Source organism: Schistocerca serialis, chromosome 9 (genome assembly GCF_023864345.2).
Source record: "Schistocerca serialis cubense isolate TAMUIC-IGC-003099 chromosome 9, iqSchSeri2.2, whole genome shotgun sequence".
NCBI classification, from domain to species: domain Eukaryota; kingdom Metazoa; phylum Arthropoda; class Insecta; order Orthoptera; family Acrididae; genus Schistocerca; species Schistocerca serialis.
Genome location: NC_064646.1, coordinates 90,257,159 through 90,280,884, shown reverse-complemented (window position 1 = coordinate 90,280,884; position 23,726 = coordinate 90,257,159). Strand labels below are relative to the sequence as shown.

The following is a 23,726-nucleotide window of genomic DNA, read 5'->3' as shown; positions in this document are numbered from 1 at the left end:
TACGAATTTAACAGAAGCTTTTATTACAACACATCGAAGAAATACACACGACTGCAAACAACACAACACTTGGATCCGAATTACAGACACAAATAAACGCGTCAGATATAATTAGACGCAGTTATAGTATTTGGTTCAACTGAGGAATACTTTGATCACTGTGCCTAACTGATGAAAGCATTGAGATTTAAAGTAAATGATGTGGCAGCCAGAATCCTTGCACGCCGCTGGCCGTTATGAAGAGGTGGTCTTCTTGAAGAGTAGGGACACGTTTACTGCTGGAGTTCCAACAAACCTGGATGGATGGTAACTCAAACTGGTAGGCGTCGAAGGCGCTGGGTGCACTTCGAAGTTGTTGAGAATGTGCACGAGAGCCACTTTCACTTGCATGTACGCGAGTCTCATACCTGCAAGGACAAAACAACGAGATAATTGACAGTATTTTAACAGCGCAGTATGTATTAGTAACACACAGTATGTATTACTAACACACAGTATGTATTACTAACGCTACATACTATTACAGTGTGTTGCCTGGTCATAATATTACTCTCTGGGTATGAGTTTACTAAATAACACTCCTATGGTGCCTGTTCTATGTTCGTCTTACTCGGTTGAAATATATACGCACTGGACTCGAAACAAATGGGACTGATCGTCAGATGTAGCGTTCCAGACAAACAGACGGATAGCCACGGCATTTTATTAAACATCACTACAATTCAGAGTGAAGAAAAGAAGTGGGGTATTAGAGAATCTGCAGACGAGCGTTATGCATCCTCTTGTTTTTTGTCCATACTGACTTTATTACTGTGATGGTACTTACATTGTAGCGTCGAAATTAACAGTGACTTTTTCCGATTCGATTGTTTCATCACTCCTGTATTCTATAGAGCACTGCAGCTCGCGTTCATAAGAACCAGGACTCGAAACCCATGACTGAAGCGGTCGTTTGGCTTCCTTTGAAGCAAACTAAATCTCTTGAAACATCTGTTGTCAACGACACTAATATAGTTGTCATTCCTTGTTTCTCCTCACTGAGAAGCGAGTACTTTTTAATAACTCTGTTCGTTGAGCTAAACCGTGTTTAAATAGCACAGTGCCCTCGTTTCACAACATCTACGATGTTATTCAGAAATAGATTATTTACATTTTAGAAAGCTAAGTTACTCATTTAAAGAGATCTGACTGAATGTATTCAAGAGTCCGTTGCAGACAGAACTCAACACGTCGCTCTTAACGGAATAAAATCGACAGATGTAAAGGTAATTTACAGTGTACCCCAAGGAAGTAGATAAAGATCATTACCGTTTAGGGCATAAATAAATAATCTAGTAGAAAACGTCGGATACGGTTGTCTATATGAAAGTAACAACGCAAGAAGGTAGTATCGATTCGCAGAATGACCCACAGAGAATTAATGAGTGGTGCAGGCTCTGGCAGTTGAGCAAAAACGTAAATAAATGTAACGTATCGCGCATACAATGGAAAAGAAAGCCAATACTGTGCAACTACACAACTACTCTGTTAGCGGAAAACTGCTGGAAACAGTATCTGCCGGAAAAATCTATGTGTAATTATCCATAGAGACTGGAATGACATAAAATAAATAGTAAGATAAGCAGTTGCCAGACTGAGATACATCGGTTTACTATAAATATTCCAGGAGATCACTTTCAGGGAAGAGTCGGACAATAAAGGTAAAATTTAGAAATTTGAAGTTCCCATGGGACCAAACTGATAAGGTCATCGTTCCTTAGGCTTATACGTTATTAAATTTAACTTAAACTAATTTACGCTAGGGACAACACACACATCCATGCCCGGGGGAGGACTCGAACCTCCGAAGGGGCAGCCGCGCGAACCGTGATAAGGTGCCTGAGACCTCGTGGCTATCCTGCGCGGCGACAATATAGTACTTCGTCCCACATGAATCTCGTGTAATGATCACGACGAGGAAATTCGAGAAGTTAGAGCGAATACAGGGATATAGCGACAGTCATTCTTGCCACTAGCGATTCGCGAGTGAAACATAATAGGGTGTGTTAATTGCACCAGAAGTAATCTCCGCCACACACCATTAGGTTTTTTTTTTAAAAATATGACGTAGATGTAGAGCTCGATATCACGTGGTCATACCAGATTACTGGCCAACGGAGATGATATTAAATGTAGGTCTTCAGAAATATTAGCCTATTTTATAAGAGTTATTAAAGAACGTCGGCTGCGAGGCTGTTAGGAAACGCAAGATGAGCTGGTGTGGGTCTGTTATTGGAGCAGGGATAGAAAGTTGACCCTACAGTTAAAAAAAAAGTGCAACACATTGCGTATCCATAGGCGAAGAGACCCAGCCCTATTCGAGTACAGTATTTACGAAAACTCAATGGAAACAGCAACAATCTTAAAATTCCTACAAGTAAATATCTTGGGCGTTCTAATGGAGAATGACTACATCGAACTAGTTGTAGGAAAGGAAAACGCCAGACTGAAACTGACTGAAATAGCGAAATATAATTCTTTCACGACAGAAGTGACTTGGAAAGCAGCTGCTCGACTGGTTCTGGAGAACTGCTCATACGTCTGGGATGCTGCTCACTTTGTGGATACGAATGAAAGAGAGGATATCAACCTCATGGAATCTCCAAGTACGAGAGAGAGCGCTATGGAGATGCTCGGTGTAATGCAGACACTACAAGAGAGGCGTTCTGTATCACGCAGGCGCTTGCTGTTGCAGTTACGAGAGCGTACGTTCCAGAAGAGTCGTGCTACGTATTATTTTCTCCCAGACACGTGAAACTATCGCTATGAGAAGATCAAATCAAAGAAATTAGGGATCGTACGAGCGTTTATCAGCAGTCGTTCTACTTTCCTTTCGCGAATGGTAGCAGGGGAAAGGGTAATTATAGCGCTACCAGAGGTACTCTCCACTATACACTGTAAGACGGCTAGTGGAGTACAAATATATATGCAGAGTCCGAATGCAAAGAAAATTACCTCACAGTTAAATTGAAACGATAAGTCACACGCAAAAGATTATTCTTATCCAAGATGTGATCGAAGGCATCCGGACTACTATTATTGGACATTAATATGGGATGTATCTAATATTCACCTTTATGATGGTTTTAACTCCGTTGGGGGGATTTTAATGAAGTTTTTCTGAATGTCTGTGGAGAAATGGATGCCCATTGTTCCTCAAAAGCCGACGCCAGAGGAGGCAGTGATGTTGGGTGGTGCGATCTGGAGCGAAATCAACGTTCTGACTCATCACGAATGTGTTCGATTGGGCTTAGGTATGGAAACGAACACGTAGAGCCATTCCAATGACGTAGTTGTCCGCAAACTAGTGACTCACAGAAGCTGTTCTCTGATAGGGTGCAATGGCATGCTGACAATTCTGATTTCTAACCATTCCTCGTCTGCAAGCAGTATGCAATGCTGCGAAATCATATCCTTCCGCATTTAGCGTTTTCTTAAGCGCAATAAGGGGACCACACGATAACAACGAAAAACACTCTCATACTGTAATAACACCATGTCCTTAGAACTTCACTGTCGGCAGTGTACATTACAGCAGCTAACATTCTCGAATTGTTCGCCCTACCGAAACTGTGCCGAAGGGTACATCGTGATTCGACGCTGCATATCACTCGTTTCCCAGACATCTATTGTCTAACTGCGTCGGTCTTTACACGAACTCAAGCGTCGCTTCAGTGCTGAAACTTACGGCTTATGAGGAGCTTCTTGAACATTCTATTACATTGAAATTCCTGGCAGATTAAAACTGTGTGCCCGACCGAGACTCGAACTCGGGACCTTTGCCTTTCGCGGGCAGTTGGTAGAGCACTTGCCCGCGAAAGGCAAAGGTCCCGAGTTCGAGTCTCGGTCGGGCACACAGTTTTAATCTGCCAGGAAGTTTCATATCAGCGCACACTCCGCTGCAGAGTGAAAATCTCATTCTGGAAACATCCCCTAGGCTGTGGCTAAGCCATGTCTCCGCAATATCCTTTCTTTCAGGAGTGCTAGTTCTGCAAGGTTCGCAGGAGAGCTTCTGTAAAGTTTGGAATGTAGGAGACGAGGTACTGGCAGAAGTAAAGCTGTGAGTACCGGCCGTGAGTCGTGCTTCGGTAGCTCAGTTGGTAGAGCACTTGCCCGCGAAAGGCAAAGGTCCCGAGTTCGAGTCTCGGTCGGGCACACAGTTTTAATCTGCCAGGAAGTTTCATATCAGCGCACACTCCGCTGCAGAGTGAAAATCTCATTCTGGATTCTATTACATTGTTTTAAATTCCATACTCGTACTGTGCTCTTAATACCTTCCGCTGATTTCTTTCGTTTTGTGCAACCACCCTCTACAGTGCGTATCCTTCAGTAAATGTGGTCCGCCTGGACTTGGTTTAGCTTTCATTGCTCCTTCGCGTTTCCGTTTCACAGTCGACAAGAGCAGCTTTGAGGAGATGAAATGTCTCTGGTGGATTTCTTTCTCAGGTGACATCCGTTGACTAGACGACCTCAAAATCCATTCATCTCTATTAACCGACGCGTTCTGCTGTTACTAATCGTGCACTGACAATACTCCCCGCCTCCTCTGATGGTGGTGGGCCCACTTCACATGGCATCTATTGATCAACTCCTTAATACGTGGCGGTCTGCAGAATCTTTGATCAGCTACTGTATTCTTTTTGATCCTTCCCATATGAGAAAAGACTGTTTGACACGCAATGCTCGATAAGCTGTTCGGCTTCTAATCGTTCAGTATATCTTACCATTATTTCTTGTCTATAGCACCCATGTCACTGGTTGCAACAATCGCAATAGCCTCGTCATGAGACTCCGCTTCGATTTGGCAAACAGTGGTTACCAGTTCATATTTATGCTTAGATCGACGGTAATCATCTTGTAAGACCTGTACCTCTGGCAGTATAACTGCGTATATCCGCTTCATAGCAGGTTCTGAAAACGTCTGTTACCAGTGTGAACGAATTCCAGCACTGCGTAGAGTTGCTCAAGGAACACCGCATCATAACCGACGTGCGTAGAACTGGACCTATGGACCTATGGCCAGAGATTTCCAGTGATTTATGATTATCGATTTGTTCCTTCTAGGACATGTCAGGAATGTTGAGTGTGTAATAGAAGGTGACTCCCGCAATTACTGATCCATTGCCCCACACTGAGCAACGCTAGACGCAGTTTAGCAGCTACTACTGCTAAGACCGAATACCTGTTGTAAATTTATGAGGAGATGCCTGTAAAGATACGTAGATTGAGTATTGTTATTGGTATTCATGCTTTTCATACGCCTGCCACGTAAAATGCTCGTCAGAAAGACTATTTGCTTTAAAAACAAATCATTCTGTTCCCTATTGTTTTTCAAACGCCAAAAGTTTATTCTGAGGTGCTAAGTACCCGGTTTAAAATGTTAGTATGATTGTGTGTCGTATATTCCACACCACACTCGCGTGTTGGTCGACAAAGACGCAGTTGGAAGCGGAAACACCAGTGTCCGGGTGCTCACCGAGGCACGTCCTGGGGCCCTCGCCGAACGGCATGAACGTGTGGCTCGGTCTGTCCCTGGAGTTCTCCTCTTTGAAGCGGTCCGGCCAGAACCTGAGCGGCTCCCTCCAGTACTTTGGGTCGGTGTGGAGACCGGCCACCGACACGAAGACTGCGGTGCCCTTGGGCAGCACTATGTCCGTCCCTTCTATCCTGTAGTCGCGAGACGCCTCGCGGTTCAGGAAATTCACTGTGGGGTACTTCCGCTGCGTCTCTGAAAACAAGAAAAATCACTATTAGTCGGGCCGCCGTCTTCAGCGTATACTGGGTGCAAGATGCTTAACAAATGACGATCCACCCCCACCTCCCCCTCCCCATATTTTTCCCTAATTTGCAATTGTATTTTAATATTTGCAGTTTCTCCTTTCGAGGAACACGGCGGCGAGTTCTAGTCGATGTGCTGGCCCCCAAACTCACCAGATCTGAACCTGATCCAACATGTCTCGGGGGTGGTTGAATGTGGCGTCAGAAGTCATCACCGCCCCCCCCCTCCTCCCCCCCTATAATAGACTGGAATTAGTTGACTTGTGTCTTCAGATGTGGTGCCAGTTCCCTGCAGCTACCCACCAAGCCCTCACTGCATCCATGCTAAATGGCGTCGCTGCTGTTATCCGAAACAGAGGTCGACACGCGGCTATTCGGTGGGTGGTCATAATGTTCTGTCTGATCACTGTACGAGTACATCTATAATACAGGGTGTCCACAATGAGACTCCAACATTTTAATATCCTATATCTTTCTCATTTCAGATGGTGGACCTGTGAATCCTGAAGGGGCAGACAGAGCAACTCAACAAGTTGGTGGTGTGCAAATTTGATACGCCAAGTGGCCGTATTGGAGCTGCAATCAATTGTTTTAGCAAAATGGAGGATATGAAGGAGCGTGCACAAGTGCTCTGGTGGTATGCAGAGACGAAATCGGCGACCCAAGTGCAAAGTCGAGTTCACAACAAGACTATAAAGAAGTCGTATGATCAGTTTTTGACTGCTGGGAGTGTTGCGAAAGGGCATGGTGGTCGTAACCCTGGGATCAGGCATCATGTGGAACAAGTGCAGCGATCATTCGAACAAAGTCCACAGAAGTCAGTGCGACGGGCAGCACGAGAACTTCGTATGAAACGTTCAACAGTGCACAAAGTGCTTCATCAGCAATTACGTTAGTACGCATATAAAGTGCAGGTTGTGCAAGATCAAGCCTGATGATCGACCAAATCGAGAATAATTTGCATGTGTCATGTCAGATCGCATTGCCGCGGACGAGACATTTTTATCACGCGTGATGTTTACTGACGAGGCAACCTTTCACGTGTCAGGGGCTGTCAATCGTCACAATGTGCGCATCTGGGGGTCCGAAAATCCACATGCACCTAGGCAACACATGCGCGACAGTAAGAAAGTTAATGTGTGGTGTGGTTTGATGTTAAATCGCATTGTTGGCCGTTTCTCTTTCAGGAGCCGACTGTGGATGGAACCATCCACCTGGACACCTTGGAACAATTTGCCGTGCCACAGATAACAGACCTGCAGCCAAATGTGATGTTTCAACATGACGGTGCACCAGCCCATTGGAACCTTGACGGTCGAAAAATTTTAAATGACACATTCCCGCGGCGATGAATTGCCCGTGGAGGTCCAATTCCTTGTCCGCCACGTTCGCCCGACATAACCCCTCTCGATTTTTTCTTGTGGGGTTATGTGAAAGACCGGGTATACTCTACACCAGTAAAGGACGTGCAAGACTTGAAACAGCGCATAAGAATTGTCATCAACTCTGCCACAGAACAGATGCTCCGCAACACATGGTACGACATCGATTATAGACTTGATATACTTTGCGCTACCCGTGGCGTCCATGTTCAAGTGTACTGAACCGTCAATCTGCGTATGAAAACTTGATGAGCTGCTGTATGATTTCCCTGTATTTGTTCGTCAATAAATTGTGTTTCCTCTCAGATTTTATGAGTTCAAATGTGGAAGTCTCGTTGTGGACACCCTGTATTACGATTTAGCGTTTTTGCTTCACACTCATTACATATTACGTATTCAGACTGAAGTGCTTCTCGTGGATTTCTTGCGTACATTGTAAATGGTTTCCTCTTTTTACCTGAGCCTGCAAGATCTTTATAAGCCACATGACTTCATTGCACAACTTTATTGCTCTCACTTAACTCTTTTCACATTTTGTTAATTTCTTAGTTCTAGTAACGAGTGTGTATCTGTGAAATCACAGACGCTGCTCACTGCAGTTGCAAGCATACAGGGCATACAGAAGCATGACGTACCAGAAGTGACCTAGGGCTACTGCCTCTGCTCTTAGGCCATCCGCATGTGTCAATAGCCATGGACGTGGCATTCTTACGCTCTGCAGGATCCGATGTCAAGTTTCATATATAATATCATATACACAGATCTTTCAAATAGAAAACTACAAGTTGTTGGATCCATTATCGAATATGTGCCATTCTAAAAATATGATGATTAAGTGGATGACACATATATTTACTAGGTAGAGTCAACGACTGGCACATCGAGTGTAGATAATGTGATTCTACCTGACTATATTTCACAAAAATTATTTGTAAACATTTCCTGGTCCTGTAATGTTACCACGTCTCTGCCACACAAACTGTCGTATTTTTGGTTAATAGGTACAATACATTCTGAAGAAAACAGTTCAGAACTGTCGAAACCATGGTCAAGGTTTCATAAAACCATATTCTGCAATTGGTTGACAGATAATTCCTATCCATCTTTTATACGTTTGCAACATAGCTCGTAATTAATTAAACAAACACATGAAGTATTGCTCTGCTTAATGTAATGGAACGTGGTACCAAAGACAATAGTATTAAATAATAATGAGTTGTCGTCGTGTCGTATGATTTTTCCCACATTCGTGATAAAGTTATTATAGTATAGCCAAATGGAACAGCTCAAAACAAATCCCTGGATAACGTAAACATCTTGGCTTTTGATACCGAACTGCTGCAGTGCGGATGAACCAAAAATGACGTAGCCAAGTGTGGTTAGTTCCATAGGAACCTCACTGGGTTTCAAAATTATTGACGCAAGAAAGTTTACTTCCTGAGATGCTTTGACTGCTGTGAACAAATTGAGTTGGACGCAAAAGTTTTGCATACTTGAAAATAATTGCACAAAAGAGTTTAGCGTCTAGATACGCTGAAGTCTAAACCAAGAAGCGTCGAAGTATAATTTTTTTGTGTGGTCTTCTCCTCAGACACACACTATAAACTTAGAATGTCTTATCTTTAATGCTTTTTTATATTATGATTCATCTTTGGCGCATGCAGCAAAATTAGTGGGAACATGTTTCAATAAGGTGACTACAGTGTACCCGTTGCTAGGTAGCACTCACCGCTGACGACGTTGGTGAGGTCCGTCATCTCGTTGATCGGTTCGTACGTGATGTGGCCGCTATGTTTGCTCAGCACGTGGCGCACGTGCTGGCGGACCTCCTCCTGCAGACTCTGGTTCCACGCCAGCTCGAACAGGGCGAAGGCCAGCGTCGAAGACGAGTTGTCGAAGCCAGCAGCCAAGAACGACATCAGCTGGCCTGCGATGATTTCGTTCGTCAGCTCTGCAACAATATACGCCATCACAGTCTAGGATAACAACTCTCCACTCATTAGTAGGCAGAACTAGGTTACAGATAAATATTATAACTTTTTTTTAATGTTCGGACTAGGAAATTAGTGACTGCTTGCTGGGAATTGTCGCCGTGAATACTTTATTTTCCACGACAGCAGAAGCACATCACATCATTCTGTAACGAAAAGAGGAGTTCTTGGCGCTGTGTATTCGGCCCTAAATTTCTTCGTGTATTCTTTTCATCAGCTGTTAAAGCTACTTTCGGCGAAATAAAACTTGGAATTCATTTACATACCACAGCTGACGGGTAACTTTGGATCTCGCTACTCAGGTCCATGCACTATCTTGGGAACTTCAAGCAACCTATTATCCGCTGGAGATGCAATGCAGTATTCGTACACACACTCAAGGCGACTTTCAAAGGGTTATGGATAAATCGTCTGCTACATTCAAATTCATCTCTACAGCTCTGAAAGTGAAAATGGTTATTATGGCTCAAGACAAACGGATATGGCTGCCGTAAGATTAGATGCCTCCTTGCGGAATGCAGGCGACGTGCTCTTCTACCTCAGCTCACTAGTGTCAGAAGATCTTTTCCTCGACGACGAAGTAAACGCGAGAATTGGCAAAGCGGCGAATACTTGGCAAGCTCGTCACAGGAGTACGGACCAACTCTCGCATTGGACTCAGCAGTGACCAAAGAAACTGCGTGAGTAATGAAACTTCCTGGCAGATTAAAACTGTGTGCCGGACAGAGACTCGAACTCGGGACCTTTGCCTTTCGCGGGCAAGTGCTCTACCAAAGGCAGGAGACGAGGTACTGGCAGAAATAAGGCTGTGAGGACGGGGCGTGAGTCGCGCTTGGGTAATACAGTTGGTAGAGCACTTGCCCGCGAAAGGCCAAGGTACCGAGTTCGAGTCTCGGTCCGGCACACAGTTTTAATCTGCCAGGAAGTTTCATATCAGCGCACACTCCGCTGCAGAGTGAAAATCTTATTCTGGATGCCTGTGTAATGTTACTAGAATCTTCTCTTATGGAGTGTAAGCCATTGCTGATGATGTTTCTCGTATCATTGCAGATCTCTTACAAAGGTCCATCATCAAGTTGATCTGAAGAATCAGTCTTAAATATTGGACTCCGTAAATATTCCAATGTAACTTGAGATTATTTGCGTTTAAAAGTGACTTAATATTACTGATTTTATGGCACAATGAAACATCCCAGGAAATCTAAAGAAGACCGAATCATAAAAACTTATACATTTTTGCACTCTGTATACTGTCTTTGGAAAATTGTACTTATCTCTCTTTACTTTTGAAATTCATATTTTTAATTGTGTTATCAATCTAACGTAAGTAAAGGTAGCTATAATTATCGCCTCGGTAAAATCTAACTGCGATCATGAAACTTAGGGAAACAGATGCTGTACTCACTGATTTGTTCGTTATCACCCTCTGCCTGCTCGTCCTTGATCTTCGTGAGCATGTCAATTACGTCGTTCCGCACAATGCCCGTTTCCCTCCGATGCTCTATCAGCTGTGGACAAAAGATACATGTTAACAGGGCTTATTTTCCAGGACCTCACGAGAAATGAGCCATAAAACGACTACGTCTTTCTGAGTAAATTATTGAACTAATTTAAATTCATTTATCGTGAAACGAAAACCAATGTGCTGTACAGCTGAGACTTGTACCTACGCCATGACAAAAGTAATGAATTGTGCCACTTTTTCTTAGCTTTGAGAGCCCATAAAATTAGTTCTTATCACGAAGACCGGTAAGACAATAACGTTTTTTAACAGATGACAAAATAGGTGTTGCTTTAGGAATCGTATAAAACTCAAATCAACTTACGCTAATGTAATTTTTTTAGAATGTATATGTTGGTGAAAATATGTAACAAATTCGTTGTAGTTTGCCTTCGTATCCCTCGTGTTCTGCATAAATATCTTTACATAATCAGACTTTGTTTGACTTCTGAATGATCTTCACGGATGCATACTTCCAGAATGTCTTGAAGATCGTCTTTTTGCTCACATCAGTCGAATGAGGAAGATACTGTTATATCTCACGTAGCACGTAAGTTTCATTAAATCTGTTACTATTGACTCCTACTCAACATTTAGAGAACTCATTTGATCAGAATTTTTCTGCAGGCAAAAAATCTGGCATGCCATTATGGGTACATTTAGGTGGGGAGTGTACAAGATACTTCTTCCCGGAAGCAGCCCTTTTCCATCCATCCTTCCCGGGTGATATCACTTCATTCCCCATTGTGTACAGGACAATCAATAAGATCGCTTTATCCCTCGTATGCTTGGAAAGAGCGTGTAGATACAGGCTTTTAGGCAAGTACTACTGCAACCCCTAGACAACATAGATGAATCCTCCGTGTCTCATTTCATGTAAAAACCAAAAGAAGCTTTCGAAGTAATGAATTACAGAATGGTAATATTCAACGGATGAATGAATGTCACCGTCGAAAAGACGCAACACACAGAGACCTAGCTTGGGATGTTCCTCAAATGATAGTAGTCCCACTGCCACATACATTATGTTACGCCCACATTTTACAGCTGAATTTAATAACCTTACGGAAACAAATCTCGAATTTTAACTATAAAAAAGTACCAGAATTCGTAATTATCTTTCCTACATAAAGTCCAGAGGCTGGTGTACTAAATTCTAGGTTCCCAGAATGAGATTTTCTCTCTGCAGCGGAGTGTGCGCTGATATGAAACTTCCTGGCAGGTTAAAACTGTGTGCCGGACAGAGACTCGAACTCGGGACCTTTGCCTTTCGCAGGCAACTGCTCTACCAACTTTTTTTTTTCCTTTTTTTTTTAAATCTCATTTTGTTCGTTTACGTTCGTTGTATCTGCTCGGGGCGGACGTCGAAAGACACCCATGTCAGTTAGTCGTTGTTCCATTAACTCATTTTTTTTTTATTACAGAGGGCAGCTAACCCTCTGACCGAACGCGCTGAGTTACCGTACCCGCGTGTTACCCAAGCACGACTCACGCCCCGTCCTCACAGCTTCTCTTCTGCCAGTATCTCGACTCCTACCTTCCAGACTTTACAGAAGCTCTCCTGCGAACTTAGCAGAACTAGCACTCCTGAAAGAAAGGATACTGCAGAGACATGCTAGGTTCGCAGGTTAGCTTCTGTAAAGTTTGGAAGGTAGGAGACGAGGTATTGGCAGGAGTGAAGTTGTGAGGACGGGCCGTGAGTCGTGCTTGGGTAGCTCAGTTGGTAGAGCACTTGCCCGCGAAAGGCAAAGGTCCCGAGTTCGAGTCTTGGTCCGGCACACAGTTTTAATCTGTCAGGAAGTTTCATATTCTAGGTTTATAATTTTTCCCCTCATATATTACTTCAAATATAAGACATATAAATAAATTGCAACTTCAGCACTGACTGTTTTGATCCCCATTTACTGAGCTACATACAGTGCGCAGCCTTCCTCTCAGATTAATAAGTGGTTATAAATAAAATCTTGTCCCTCAGCACCGAGTAGACAGTTGACTATAAAATACCTTTCGTCACCAGATCTAAGGACCAACTCATTTCTTCCATGCAACATCAAAATGCTTTATCCCGTGTACTTTTAACCGTAGCCTAGCCTGTATTTCTCATTCTCTTCGGGTACATCATTGATTATGATCTTTTACATCAAAACTTTTACGCTAGCTTTATTCTGCTTTCTCCTTAACTACTTCAGTTTTTTCTTCCATTTTGTCTTTAGTTCTTATTGTATTATTTGTCCTGCAAGGAATGTAATAAAAATCAATATTTAACCTCATACATTAACTGTCATGTAATAATATGTATGGGGTATAAAACATCGATTTCAATCAACTTCGAAAGACTCTAGATAAACCCTCCTGAACCTCTGTAAGTGCCGCGCAGAGTGGCCGCTTGGCTTATGGCGCCATGTCACGGACTGCGGGGCCCCTCCCGCTGGAGGTTTGAATTCTCCGTCGAACACGGGTTTGTGTGTTGTTCTTAGTGTAGGTTAATTTAATTTAGTTTAAGTAGTGTGTAAGGCCGATGACCTAAGCATTTGGGTCCTTTAGAAATTCACACACATTTGAACATTTTTCCCTGTAAGTCTGCTGGAAACTACGGATTAAAATATTAAGTGGCTTGTTCGACAAAATCGTAGTGCTGAATGCTTGAATCAGATCATAAAGAACCTGCAAAACAAATAAATGCTGCTGTCCTTTTGTCTGATTAGTATTTAAATGAATCTGAATGGTTCATGCGTACCTTAACTGTGTTTTGTACAAAGAAGTCCTCTACTTTCTTGCTACCAAGTCGAATGCGGAGTGTGGACAGGATCTGTGGAGCGAAGAACGCCAGCGTGGTAATGATCCTTCCAACGACGGTATCTCTTAAGATTCGCCGCACGTGCTCTCGCAGAGGAGACTTTGGGTTTTCGAGAGAGTTAGCGTCCACACCCATGAAGATGGAGCAAACCGAGTCCGTCGTATAACGGCCCATGACGTCCTTCAGTTCCACTTCAGTTCCTGAAGTACAAATACAACAAACATTTTACAATTTTATCATTAAAACTGAGAATAAAACAATAAGTCTACGGAAAAATTCTAAGCACAGTGTCACTTCGTTAAATTAGTGAAGTGAACACTGGCCAAAAATGTTTTTTGTCTTTCTTTTAGAAATAACTTAATTAGTTCGTTTGAACACAAAAAGACCAAACCTTTTGACGCTGCAGACTCAAGGTGATGGGCCAGTTTCTGTCCAGTTTCGTTCACAAGGTGGAACATGAGCTTCATCTTGCCGGAAGTGAATGCTGGGGATAGTACAGTACGTAGTTTCCTCCATCTGAAACAAAACAACAAAAACATATCTTTTATTCTCTCATTTACTGACTTATTGTCTCTCAGTTAGAAAATATTTAACCTCGTCTTACAAACACAAACCCCTTTTTCTGAGTATTGCTCGACAAAGAGGCCTTTAGATTTGTACTTATTAATAAAATTTTAGAGAACTGTGTATTAATTATAAGTTTTCACAGGTGTTTTTGAACATGTGTTGAACAGGTATTGCTGATGGTACTTCACCTGTTGGTATATACAGACACTGTAGTAGTTTATAGATACTTGTAGTTACCCAATATGAAACACAGCTCAAAATTCAGCACAATTACTGACAACTTTTAGCATTCTATTTCGTTTCACGGGATATAAACGCCTGAATAGAAAGGATGGAATAGAAAAAACTTTTAAAATATCTAGGAACGTATCAAAAATGTAATAGCGGTATATTACAAGAGGGTGATGAAACCAGAAGACATCTATGCAGGTGAAATATACACTCCAGGAAATTGAAATAAGAACACCGTGAATTCATTGTCCCAGGAAGGGGAAACTTTATTGACACATTCCTGGGGTCAGATACATCACATGATCACACTGCCAGAACCACAGGCACATAGACACAGGCAACAGAGCATACACAATGTCGGCACTAGTACAGTGTATATCCACCTTTCGCAGCAATGCAGGCTGCTATTCTCCCATGGAGACGATCGTAGAGATGCTGGATGTAGTCCTGTGGAACGGCTTGCCATGCCATTTCCACCTGGCGCCTCAGTTGGACCAGCGTTCGTGCTGGACATGCAGACCGCGTGAGACGACGCTTCATCCAGTCCCAAACATGCTCAATGGGGGACAGATCCGGAGATCTTGCTGGCCAGGGTAGTTGACTTACACCTTCTAGAGCACGTTGGGTGGCACGGGATACATGGGGACGTGCATTGTCCTGTTGGAACAGCAGGTTCCCTTGCCGGTCTAGGAATGGTAGAACGATGGGTTCGATGACGGTTTGGATGTACCGTGCACTATTCAGCGTCCCCTCGACGATCACCAGTGGTGTACGGCCAGTGTAGGAGATCGCTCCCCACACCATGACGCCGGGTGTTGGCCCTGTGTGCCTCGGTCGTATGCAGTCCTGATTGTGGCGCTCACCTGCACGGCGCCAAACACGCATACGACCATCATTGGCACCAAGGCAGAAGCGACTCTCATCGCTGAAGACGACACGTCTCCATTCGTCCCTCCATTCACGCCTGTCGCGACACCACTGGAGGCGGGCTGCACGATGTTGGGGCGTGAGCGGAAGACGGCCTAACGGTGTGCGGGACCGTAGCCCAGCTTCATGGAGACGGTTGCGAATGGTCCTCGCCGATACCCCAGGGGCAACAGTGTCCCTAATTTGCTGGGAAGTGGCGGTGCGGTCCCCTACGGCACTGCGTAGGATCTTACGGTCTTGGCGTGCATCCGTGCGTCGCTGCGGTCCGGTCCCAGGTCGACGGGCACGTGCACCTTCCGCTGACCACTGGCGACAACATCGATGTACTGTGGAGACCTCACGCCCCACTTGTTGAGCAATTCGGCGGTACGTTCACCCGGCCTCCCGCATGCCCACTATACGCCTTCGCTCAAAGTCCGTCAACTGCACATACGGTTCACGTCCACGCTGTCGCGGCATGCTACCAGTGTTAAAGACTGCGATGGAGCTCCGTATGCCACGGCAAACCGGCTGACACTGACGGCGGCGGTGCACAAATGCTGCGCAGCTAGCGCCATTCGACGGCCAACACCGCGGTTCCTGGTGTGTCCGCTGTGCCGTGCGCGTGATCATTGCTTGTACAGCCATCTCGCAGTGTCCGGAGCAAGTATGGTGGGTCTGACACACCGGTGTCAATGTGTTCTTTTTTCCATTTCCAGGAGTGTATATTATATACACAAGCTAAAATATTAGAGAGAAAAGCACAAAGCGGAAGCGAAGGGATCTGAAAGTTAAGAAGACGTATACAAAAAAAAGGAAAAAAATGGAACCAGTAAGTAAAAAACAACTGATATATTTTGGATTACCATATAGAATGAATCTCTGCCAAAAGGAGCATTAGCATGTATCATAAGAGTAGAAGAACCCACAGACAGAGATATGTTGAGACGGATTATGTCAAATTTACAGGCATTATAAGGCAGATGCAGTAAGAGGACATGTTTGGAGAGGTGTGAAGAAAGGAAAAATTAACTGAATTTGTGATGTGGTCTCTATCTGGTGAAAACAAAGAATAAAAATGAAGGAAGATATAAAGGAGCATAGCTTTCTTTACTCTGGAATAATACACGGTGTCCATACCCCTGCCTGTTCCGCGAAATACTCACCCAGCGCCATGTTGCCCAAAAAGAGATGAGGCAATGACCGGGTCAGTCGCTGGGTCGATCTTAGCGTTGGTTGCGTAGAACGTGGAGAAGTCGGTGGTCATGATGCGTCCTATGAGAGCGGGGTCCTTCACTAGAGGATGGGCTTGTCGAAGGCGAACATGCCCATGAAGGGAGCGTCTCCAGCCTTGCGGTAGCATTCGAAGGCTGGTTCCCCCATGTGCTTCTGGCCGATCACAACGCTGCCCATGTTGCCAACATAAGGTATGGGCTTCATGTAGGGGATTCCCAGCTTCTTCCAGTAGTCGAAGTTGCGCGTCGCGTACCAGTAAAGCAGTGGTACCAACAGCAATGGCAGCGCAGCGTCCAAAATCCAACTGCCCGTCACCAGCGTCATGGCGTGGATGTTTTGTGATTTCAGCACCTGGCAGCAATCATATAACATTAGCATTAAACAGCAGCTGTCGTAGACCTGAGAAAAGTATTGTATAGTGTTAGAAATCTTGACGTGATTTTAGAGTAGATCACTATATTGAAATTATCTGCATCTAAATATACATGACTACTCTGCAAATCACTCTTAAGTGTTTGGAAAAATGCTGATAGGACCTTTTCCAGATTACTCCACAACCATTCCACTCTCCAATAGCCCATAAAAAAAATAAAAACTTAAATCTTCTTGTGCGACATGTGATTTCTCGTGTTTAATTACTAACGTCATTTCTCCTTGTGAAGGTGGAAGTCAACAAAACATTTTCACGTTTTTAGGGGAAAGTCGGCGACTGGAATTTTGGAAAGGATATAGCCGCAAAGAGAAACTCCTTTGTTTTAATGACTATTAGCCAAGCGCGCATTTCTATGACAGTCTCTTCTAGTTCACGCTAATACGAAACTAGAAACCCGTCCTTTAGCTCTTCCTTAGTCCTCCGACATTCCTAACTGGGGAGGAACCTATAACATGCAAATCTACTTTGGAACAGGACGGACAGACTAGTGTGGGCAATAGAGATGTTGCCTCTTCTAAGTGTTCTGGCAATAAAACGCAGCATTTTGTTTGCTTTCCAAAAACATTTTTTGCATGGCCATTTCAACTGAAGTTGTTCGCTAGGTAATTAATTAAAGCCTGAAATTGGTGTGATTTACCATATAACCGAAATCGAAAGGGTTCCTTGAAGCACTCGTCGGGTGGATCGTGCGCCTTTCATTGTTTCCAATCGATTGCTGCGTTTCGCACCGTACAGATTGTCTTGTGTAAATCATTTTGCAATTCCATTTGCTCTGCTAATGCCTTTACTAAACGTAAACGACGACTCATCTGCGAAAAAGCGAAAGAAGATTCTCAGTTATTTTCCTGAATCTTTTGCACAGATTCGGAACAATTTCCTGTCGATGAGATCAATTACTTCGCTTGAATAAGAACAAGAATGATATTTTCTTAATCCTTGCTGCGTTTGTCTCAATAGAGTGTTTTCTACGAGGTATTTCGTTGTAGAGAACACAGTAAATCTTGCAGTATCCTACTGCAAACCGATATGATTGGTATGAGCCTAAAATTCTTCTTTTCGGTTGGTGTGATCTATGAGAGTTACCGTTTTTTAGATACGGATTATTCCTTGCGCGAGCGCTAGTAATAGAGTTAAAAATGCAGCTATTTCATCAGTATACTCCAAAATGTAGCTAACTGATATACCGTGTCCGGCCACAAACTTGCCTTTACTAACTAAAATTGCTTTGCTACTTATGTATTACTCACGATGATAGCTGTTCCTGATTCGAGTTTTGGAATATTTACTGCACCTTCTTTGGAGAAAGAATTTCGGAAAACACTGTTTAGTAAGTTCAGTGCCATTGCTATCACGCTGGTGTACTTTACATACAGCCATAATCTCATAGGATGTTCTACCAGATTTCGATAAATATTCGTTGTAGTTGCTGCTGAAGCATCTCGCATTGATTTTCTCATTAAAGTTTGAGCTTATGCAAAACATCGGTAAGTATAGAGATACTGGTCCGTTTAAATCTCGCACCTTTTGAGTTGGTTTCTGCAACAGTGTCCTCGCCTTTAATGTACTATAGAGAGTCAGTTCCGTTCGTTATTAATTTACTTGAAATTACATCTGGTCTACGGTTACATAGTTGGTTTGGAAGGGTTGGTGATTGTTTCTTATGAAGGCATCAAGTACATTTTTCATCAGAATTTTTAAATAGGCATTACTTCTTGTTTACTTTTTGTGGATTTTCATGGTACAGTATTCAGTAATCTGTATTCAGTTTCGCTGCAATATGCTTATGGCCACTACGCTCAAAACGTTCAAATGTGTGTGAAATCTTATGGGACTTAACTGCTAAGGTCATCAGTCCCTAAGCTTACACTCTACTTAACCTGAATTATCCTAAGGACAAACACACACACCCATGCCCGAGAGAGGACTCGAACCTCCGCCGGGACCAGCCGCACAGTTCATGACTGCAGCGCTTAAGACCGCTCGGCTAATCCCGCACGGCAATACCTACGCTCGTCAGGATTATTAGAGGTTAAGAAATCTAGTATGTTATTGCTAATTCAGTGGACTCCTGAACTATTTCGTCAACATAATTTTTGGAGGAAACATTCAGTATAATTTCGGACGACTCTTTATGTCTGCCAACGCCTTCACAAATTTACTCGAATTTATTTAATACATCTAGGGTAGATAGAAGTCGCCATGAACTACATATAACATGTGAGTCGGTACTTACTCGAAATGAAGCTCATATTGTGCTTGAGCCTCCCCGAAGCTATAACATCTGAGTCTGGGATCGGTAAAATGAACGGACCGTCAATGTAGTGTTCTACCTTTAAAATTTGTGTCTTATCGACAGATATATAGTTTGGGGCACAATAATGGGAATGGAGTGACAGTCACACACAGAAATTATATTTGCATATTAATACTTGTCATGTAATGTATGAATGAAAGCGATTTATCTCAGTTCCACTTTCGAATTTTTTAGATTGCGTGATCGTATGAGTGAAGCGTTAGTGAAAACTGTAGAATATCTAGCTAGAACTTAACGAAAAAAATGGTTCAAATGGCTCTGAGCACAACGCGACTTAACTTCTGAGGTCATCAGTCGCGTAGAACTTAGAACTAATTAAACCTAACTAACCTAAGGACATCACACACATCCATGCCCGAGGCAGGATTCGAACCTGCGACAGTAGCGGTCATTCGGTTCCAGACTGCAACGCCTAGAACTTAACGAATTGGACCCCTAGGGCAGTGGTTGACAATTTTATTATAAATGTAAAGTTATGTGCTTGATGAGACTTCGTAGTGACCTTTGATTACATCGTAATAAGCCATAACCGGAGCCAGTCACATCACAGTGGAAAGACGTTGGGATATGAAGGAGGAAACGTAGTAAACAGTCTGTGCGAGTGACCACAGGTTTATGGGAGATTACATCATAAGTGGTACAGAAGAGCAGCTAACACACACGAAAAGAAAAATCTGAAAACCGAAGCTGAAAATTCTGAGGTATGTTGTCTAAAATGTTTGAAGTATAGAGGCAAAAAAAATCACGAACTATATTGACTTGCTAAATGCGGTTTGTAGGTTAGATTCACTTACGGTGCACTTAATAAACAACACGACAGTATACGAAGGAGTCCTTTTCGTTAACTTTGAGGAGAGGATATTTTCAACATAGGAAAACACAATGTAAAACACAGAGCTACGAAAGGCACTGCCAGTCCTTAGCGGACTTACCTACTCGAACAGCTCTGGTGAGTGATCCTCACTACACTGAGTTGTCTTAGATCACTGGCCTTTATGTACCATTCTGCAGCAGCTGATACCCCCCACTCCTCGTCGACAACTTTGCATAGCACTGCCATAGTGACGCAGCGCGTTTGATAATCCGCAGCCGACCGCAGACGTTGTGGAGGTCACGGCCCCAGACGAGTTCTTACGACAGCCGCAACGGCCGAATTTCAGGTAAGGAATGTGTACACAGTAGCAAATGTGTGTTTGACGTACTTACTGCTTAGCCTATCTTATGCCTATATAAACATAAGTATCACAAGCACGACTTACATGGTCTCACTTTTCAGATTTTCAACTAGGATAGCAATGTCATCAACGGATCTTCACATTTATATCCTCTCTCCAAGAATTTTATTTCGATTAATTCGACTCCCGAATCCTCCATTTTTCTCATTGCTTCTTCGCTAAACAGACTGAATCGTAAGGGCAACTGCAAGACTGCATCCCTGATAACACACTCTTCTTAATATGAGCACAGCGTTCTTGGTCTTCCATTCTTAATCTCCAGTTATGGTTCTTATAAATATTGTCTTTCGTATGCTTTAATTAAGTTTTTCTCAGAATTTCAAACAGTTTGTACCATTTTAGTGTAACACCATAGCTCTGAATGAGGTTCGCAGGAGAGCTTATGTAAAGTTTGGAAGGTAGGAGACGAGATACTGGCAGAAGTAAAGCTGTGTGGGCTGGCCGTGAGTCGTGCTTCGGTAGCTCAGATGGTATAGCACTTGCCCGCGAAGGGCAAAGGTCCCGTGTTCGAGTCTCGGTCGGGCACACAATTTTAATCTGCCAGGAAGTTTCATATCAGCGCACACTCCGCTGCAGAGTGAAAATCTCATTCTGGAAACATCCCCCAGGCTGTGGCTAAGCCATGTCTCCGCAATATCCTTTCTTTCAGGAGTGCTAGTTCTGCGAAGCAGTCTGCTTTAGGCAGTGGCGCGGCACGGACCTGCTGTCCCGGCCGCGGGCGCGCGTGGACGAGGAAGTGTTTACACCGCCGGTACTCGCGCGTGTTGTTGTCTGACTCGATCGCCATGGCACACAATTTTCGAAAGACTACGCTCCAATTTACGTTCGACAACGAATTTGCCAGACCCAAAGCTTTCGAAATAGAGCGTTTTTTGAGGGAAGAAGTTCGTTTACCTGCTGCAGACATAATTGGAATACACCTGTCCATTGTAAGTAGTACAATGTACGTAAAGATGACCGATGAAGCTGCGTGTGAAAGAACTCTCTCCGCTGCTCAAAGAGGCTTTAAATTTCGACACTCTGATGGCCATATCAGCGATGTAACAGTAGCTCCTTCAGGATTGGGTGTGAGGGTCATTCGGATCTTTGAGTTGCCGTTTGAGGTGCCAGAATCGATGGTTACTGAATCGCTGCGACCATATGGAACGGTACTTAGTCATACGCCTGAACGCTGGGCTAGTTTTAATACCTATCCTGTGCTAAACGGCGTGCGACAGGTGCGGATCGTCCTTACTAAACATATCCCGTCATATTTATACATTGGCGGATGTCGAGCTATTGTGATCTACGATGGCCAGCCACGCACCTGTTCTGGCTGTGGTGGAGAAGGACATATCCGCTCGGAGTGCATACAACGCCGCGTCGTGCAACTGCCACGTGGAGAAGCGTCACAGCGAGAAGTTCCCACGCAACTGCCGATGACGTACGTGTCGGTGGCCCGCCGGGAGGTGTTGCCAAGTTCGGAGCGTGACAAGGACGTGTTTATGCAAGAGCAGACCGAGTTACGGGAGCATGGAGGTGACTCGGAGAATGTCCCTGCACCCATGTCACGACAGTTGAGGGAGGAACCTTCCGAAAACTCACATGTAGCAAGAGACGTGGAAGTGGATGTCCAGACGGTGGCGCCGGCAACGGACCAGCGAACGACCGACGAACACAGTGAGGCAGCAGAGGGCAGGGCACGCAAACAGCGATCGCCGAAGCGTCGCTAAAAGCGTCGCCATAGTTCGGGTGACACGTCCCCCCCTAGCCTAGGGGACACGGAAGGTATCCTAGCCGCAGAACTGTCTGACACAGAACACGTGTCTTCAGAGGACGCTGACAGGATTCCGTCCGATGGTGACCGGATGTCCTGCCTTTTAGATGGTCCCTCTTCATTGACACCGACTGACCCAGCGCTGCCGACGAAGGAGTCAGGGACACCAATGTCCCTGCAGCCACGTCGAACTACATCAGAGGACGTTTCTCGGATGGATGACCACTGCGACTGGGCGGAACCAGTCGAAGACCTACAGGAATTGCCACCCCCAAATGATGACTACTCACCTACAGGATGCACACCACGGAACGACAACGAAGGAGGGCAGCCCGTTGGCGGGCACCCCTCTGAGCACGAATAGTGGACTAAAGCCCTTGGAGTTCTCAATGACATGACACGAGCATGACAACGACAACGAACCAAGCATATAAGGTGGGCACAGTGAACATTAACACCGCACGTTCGCTTGCAAAGATGCAACTTCTCCGGGACATGATTTACGCCACAGACGTTGATATTTTGCTGATGCAGGAAACCTTCAATGCTGCTTTTCCCGACGTGCATGGATACAACACTTATCTAGCGCCGACTCCAGATGGAGGACGTGGCACAGCGATACTAGTCCGGGAAGGGATTCCGATGTGTGACCTCGATTACCTTCCTTCGGCTCGGGGTTTGGCTATGACCGTGAACGGCATTCGTATCGTCAACATCTATGCACCCTCCGGATCTGACAATCGACAGGCGCGTGCACGATTCTACTCGGAGGAGATTGCCCCCCTATTCCATGGGAGGTATGACCACATCTTGGTAGGGGGGGATTTTAACTGTGTACTCACACCGAAGGATCAAACTCCTAATTTCAGCTCCTGCCACGCATTGAACACGACATGGCCCTTATGGACACGTGGGAAAAGATCCATGGGCAGCGAGAGGGCTACACGTATTTTACTAGCCACTCGGCGAGCAGGCTGGATCGGATTTACGTTTCTGACGGACTAAGAGATCACGTGTTGGCTGCTGAACGTTGGCCCACAGCTTTTACGGATCACCTTGCGTATTTATGCACGTTAACCCTCCCACGGCAGCGGGTCTGGCGGAGTCGTAGTTCCTGGAAACTTAATTCCTCCTTATTGGTGGATCTCGAATGTCGCCAGCGGATCGAAGAAACATGGCAGACTAACACTCGCCGTCTGCCGCTGCACCGTACGGTTCTTTCGTGGTGGCTGCAGTGCGCAAAACCGGCGATACGAAGAGCTCTCATAACGTATGGCAAGGAAAAAGCAAAATGGCTCAGAGATACACTTGACTATTACTACATGGTGCTCCGCGACCTGTCCTCCAGGGCCCCATCGCCCGAACGTCAAGCGGAAGTCCATCGCATTCAGGCCTGCATTTTATCAATCACGAGACGTCGACTGGAGGGACTTTCGATCCGTGCTCGGTGCTTGGACAACGTCGATGGAGAACGTATTGGCATGCATCATGTGTCCAAGGGACATGCGCGTAATCGCCGATCCCTAATCACAGTCCTCCATGATGACGATGGTCGGCCCT

General features: G+C 44.6%; 1 protein-coding gene across 1 annotated transcript; it reads right to left on the bottom strand.

Annotated features, from left to right (window-relative positions):
* On the bottom strand, positions 1-20,210 carry LOC126418447 (cytochrome P450 6j1-like). Its single transcript, XM_050085212.1, has 8 exons — positions 20,108-20,210; positions 16,359-16,779; positions 13,880-14,004; positions 13,429-13,688; positions 10,596-10,698; positions 8,929-9,150; positions 5,516-5,767; positions 1-407 (listed from the first exon to the last, which is right to left on the bottom strand). The coding sequence occupies exons 2-8, from the start codon at positions 16,553-16,555 to the stop codon at positions 235-237; spliced, it is 1,332 nt and encodes a 443-aa protein (XP_049941169.1). The 5' UTR covers positions 16,556-16,779; positions 20,108-20,210; the 3' UTR covers positions 1-234.
* Between the last annotated feature and the right edge of the window lie 3,516 nt (positions 20,211-23,726).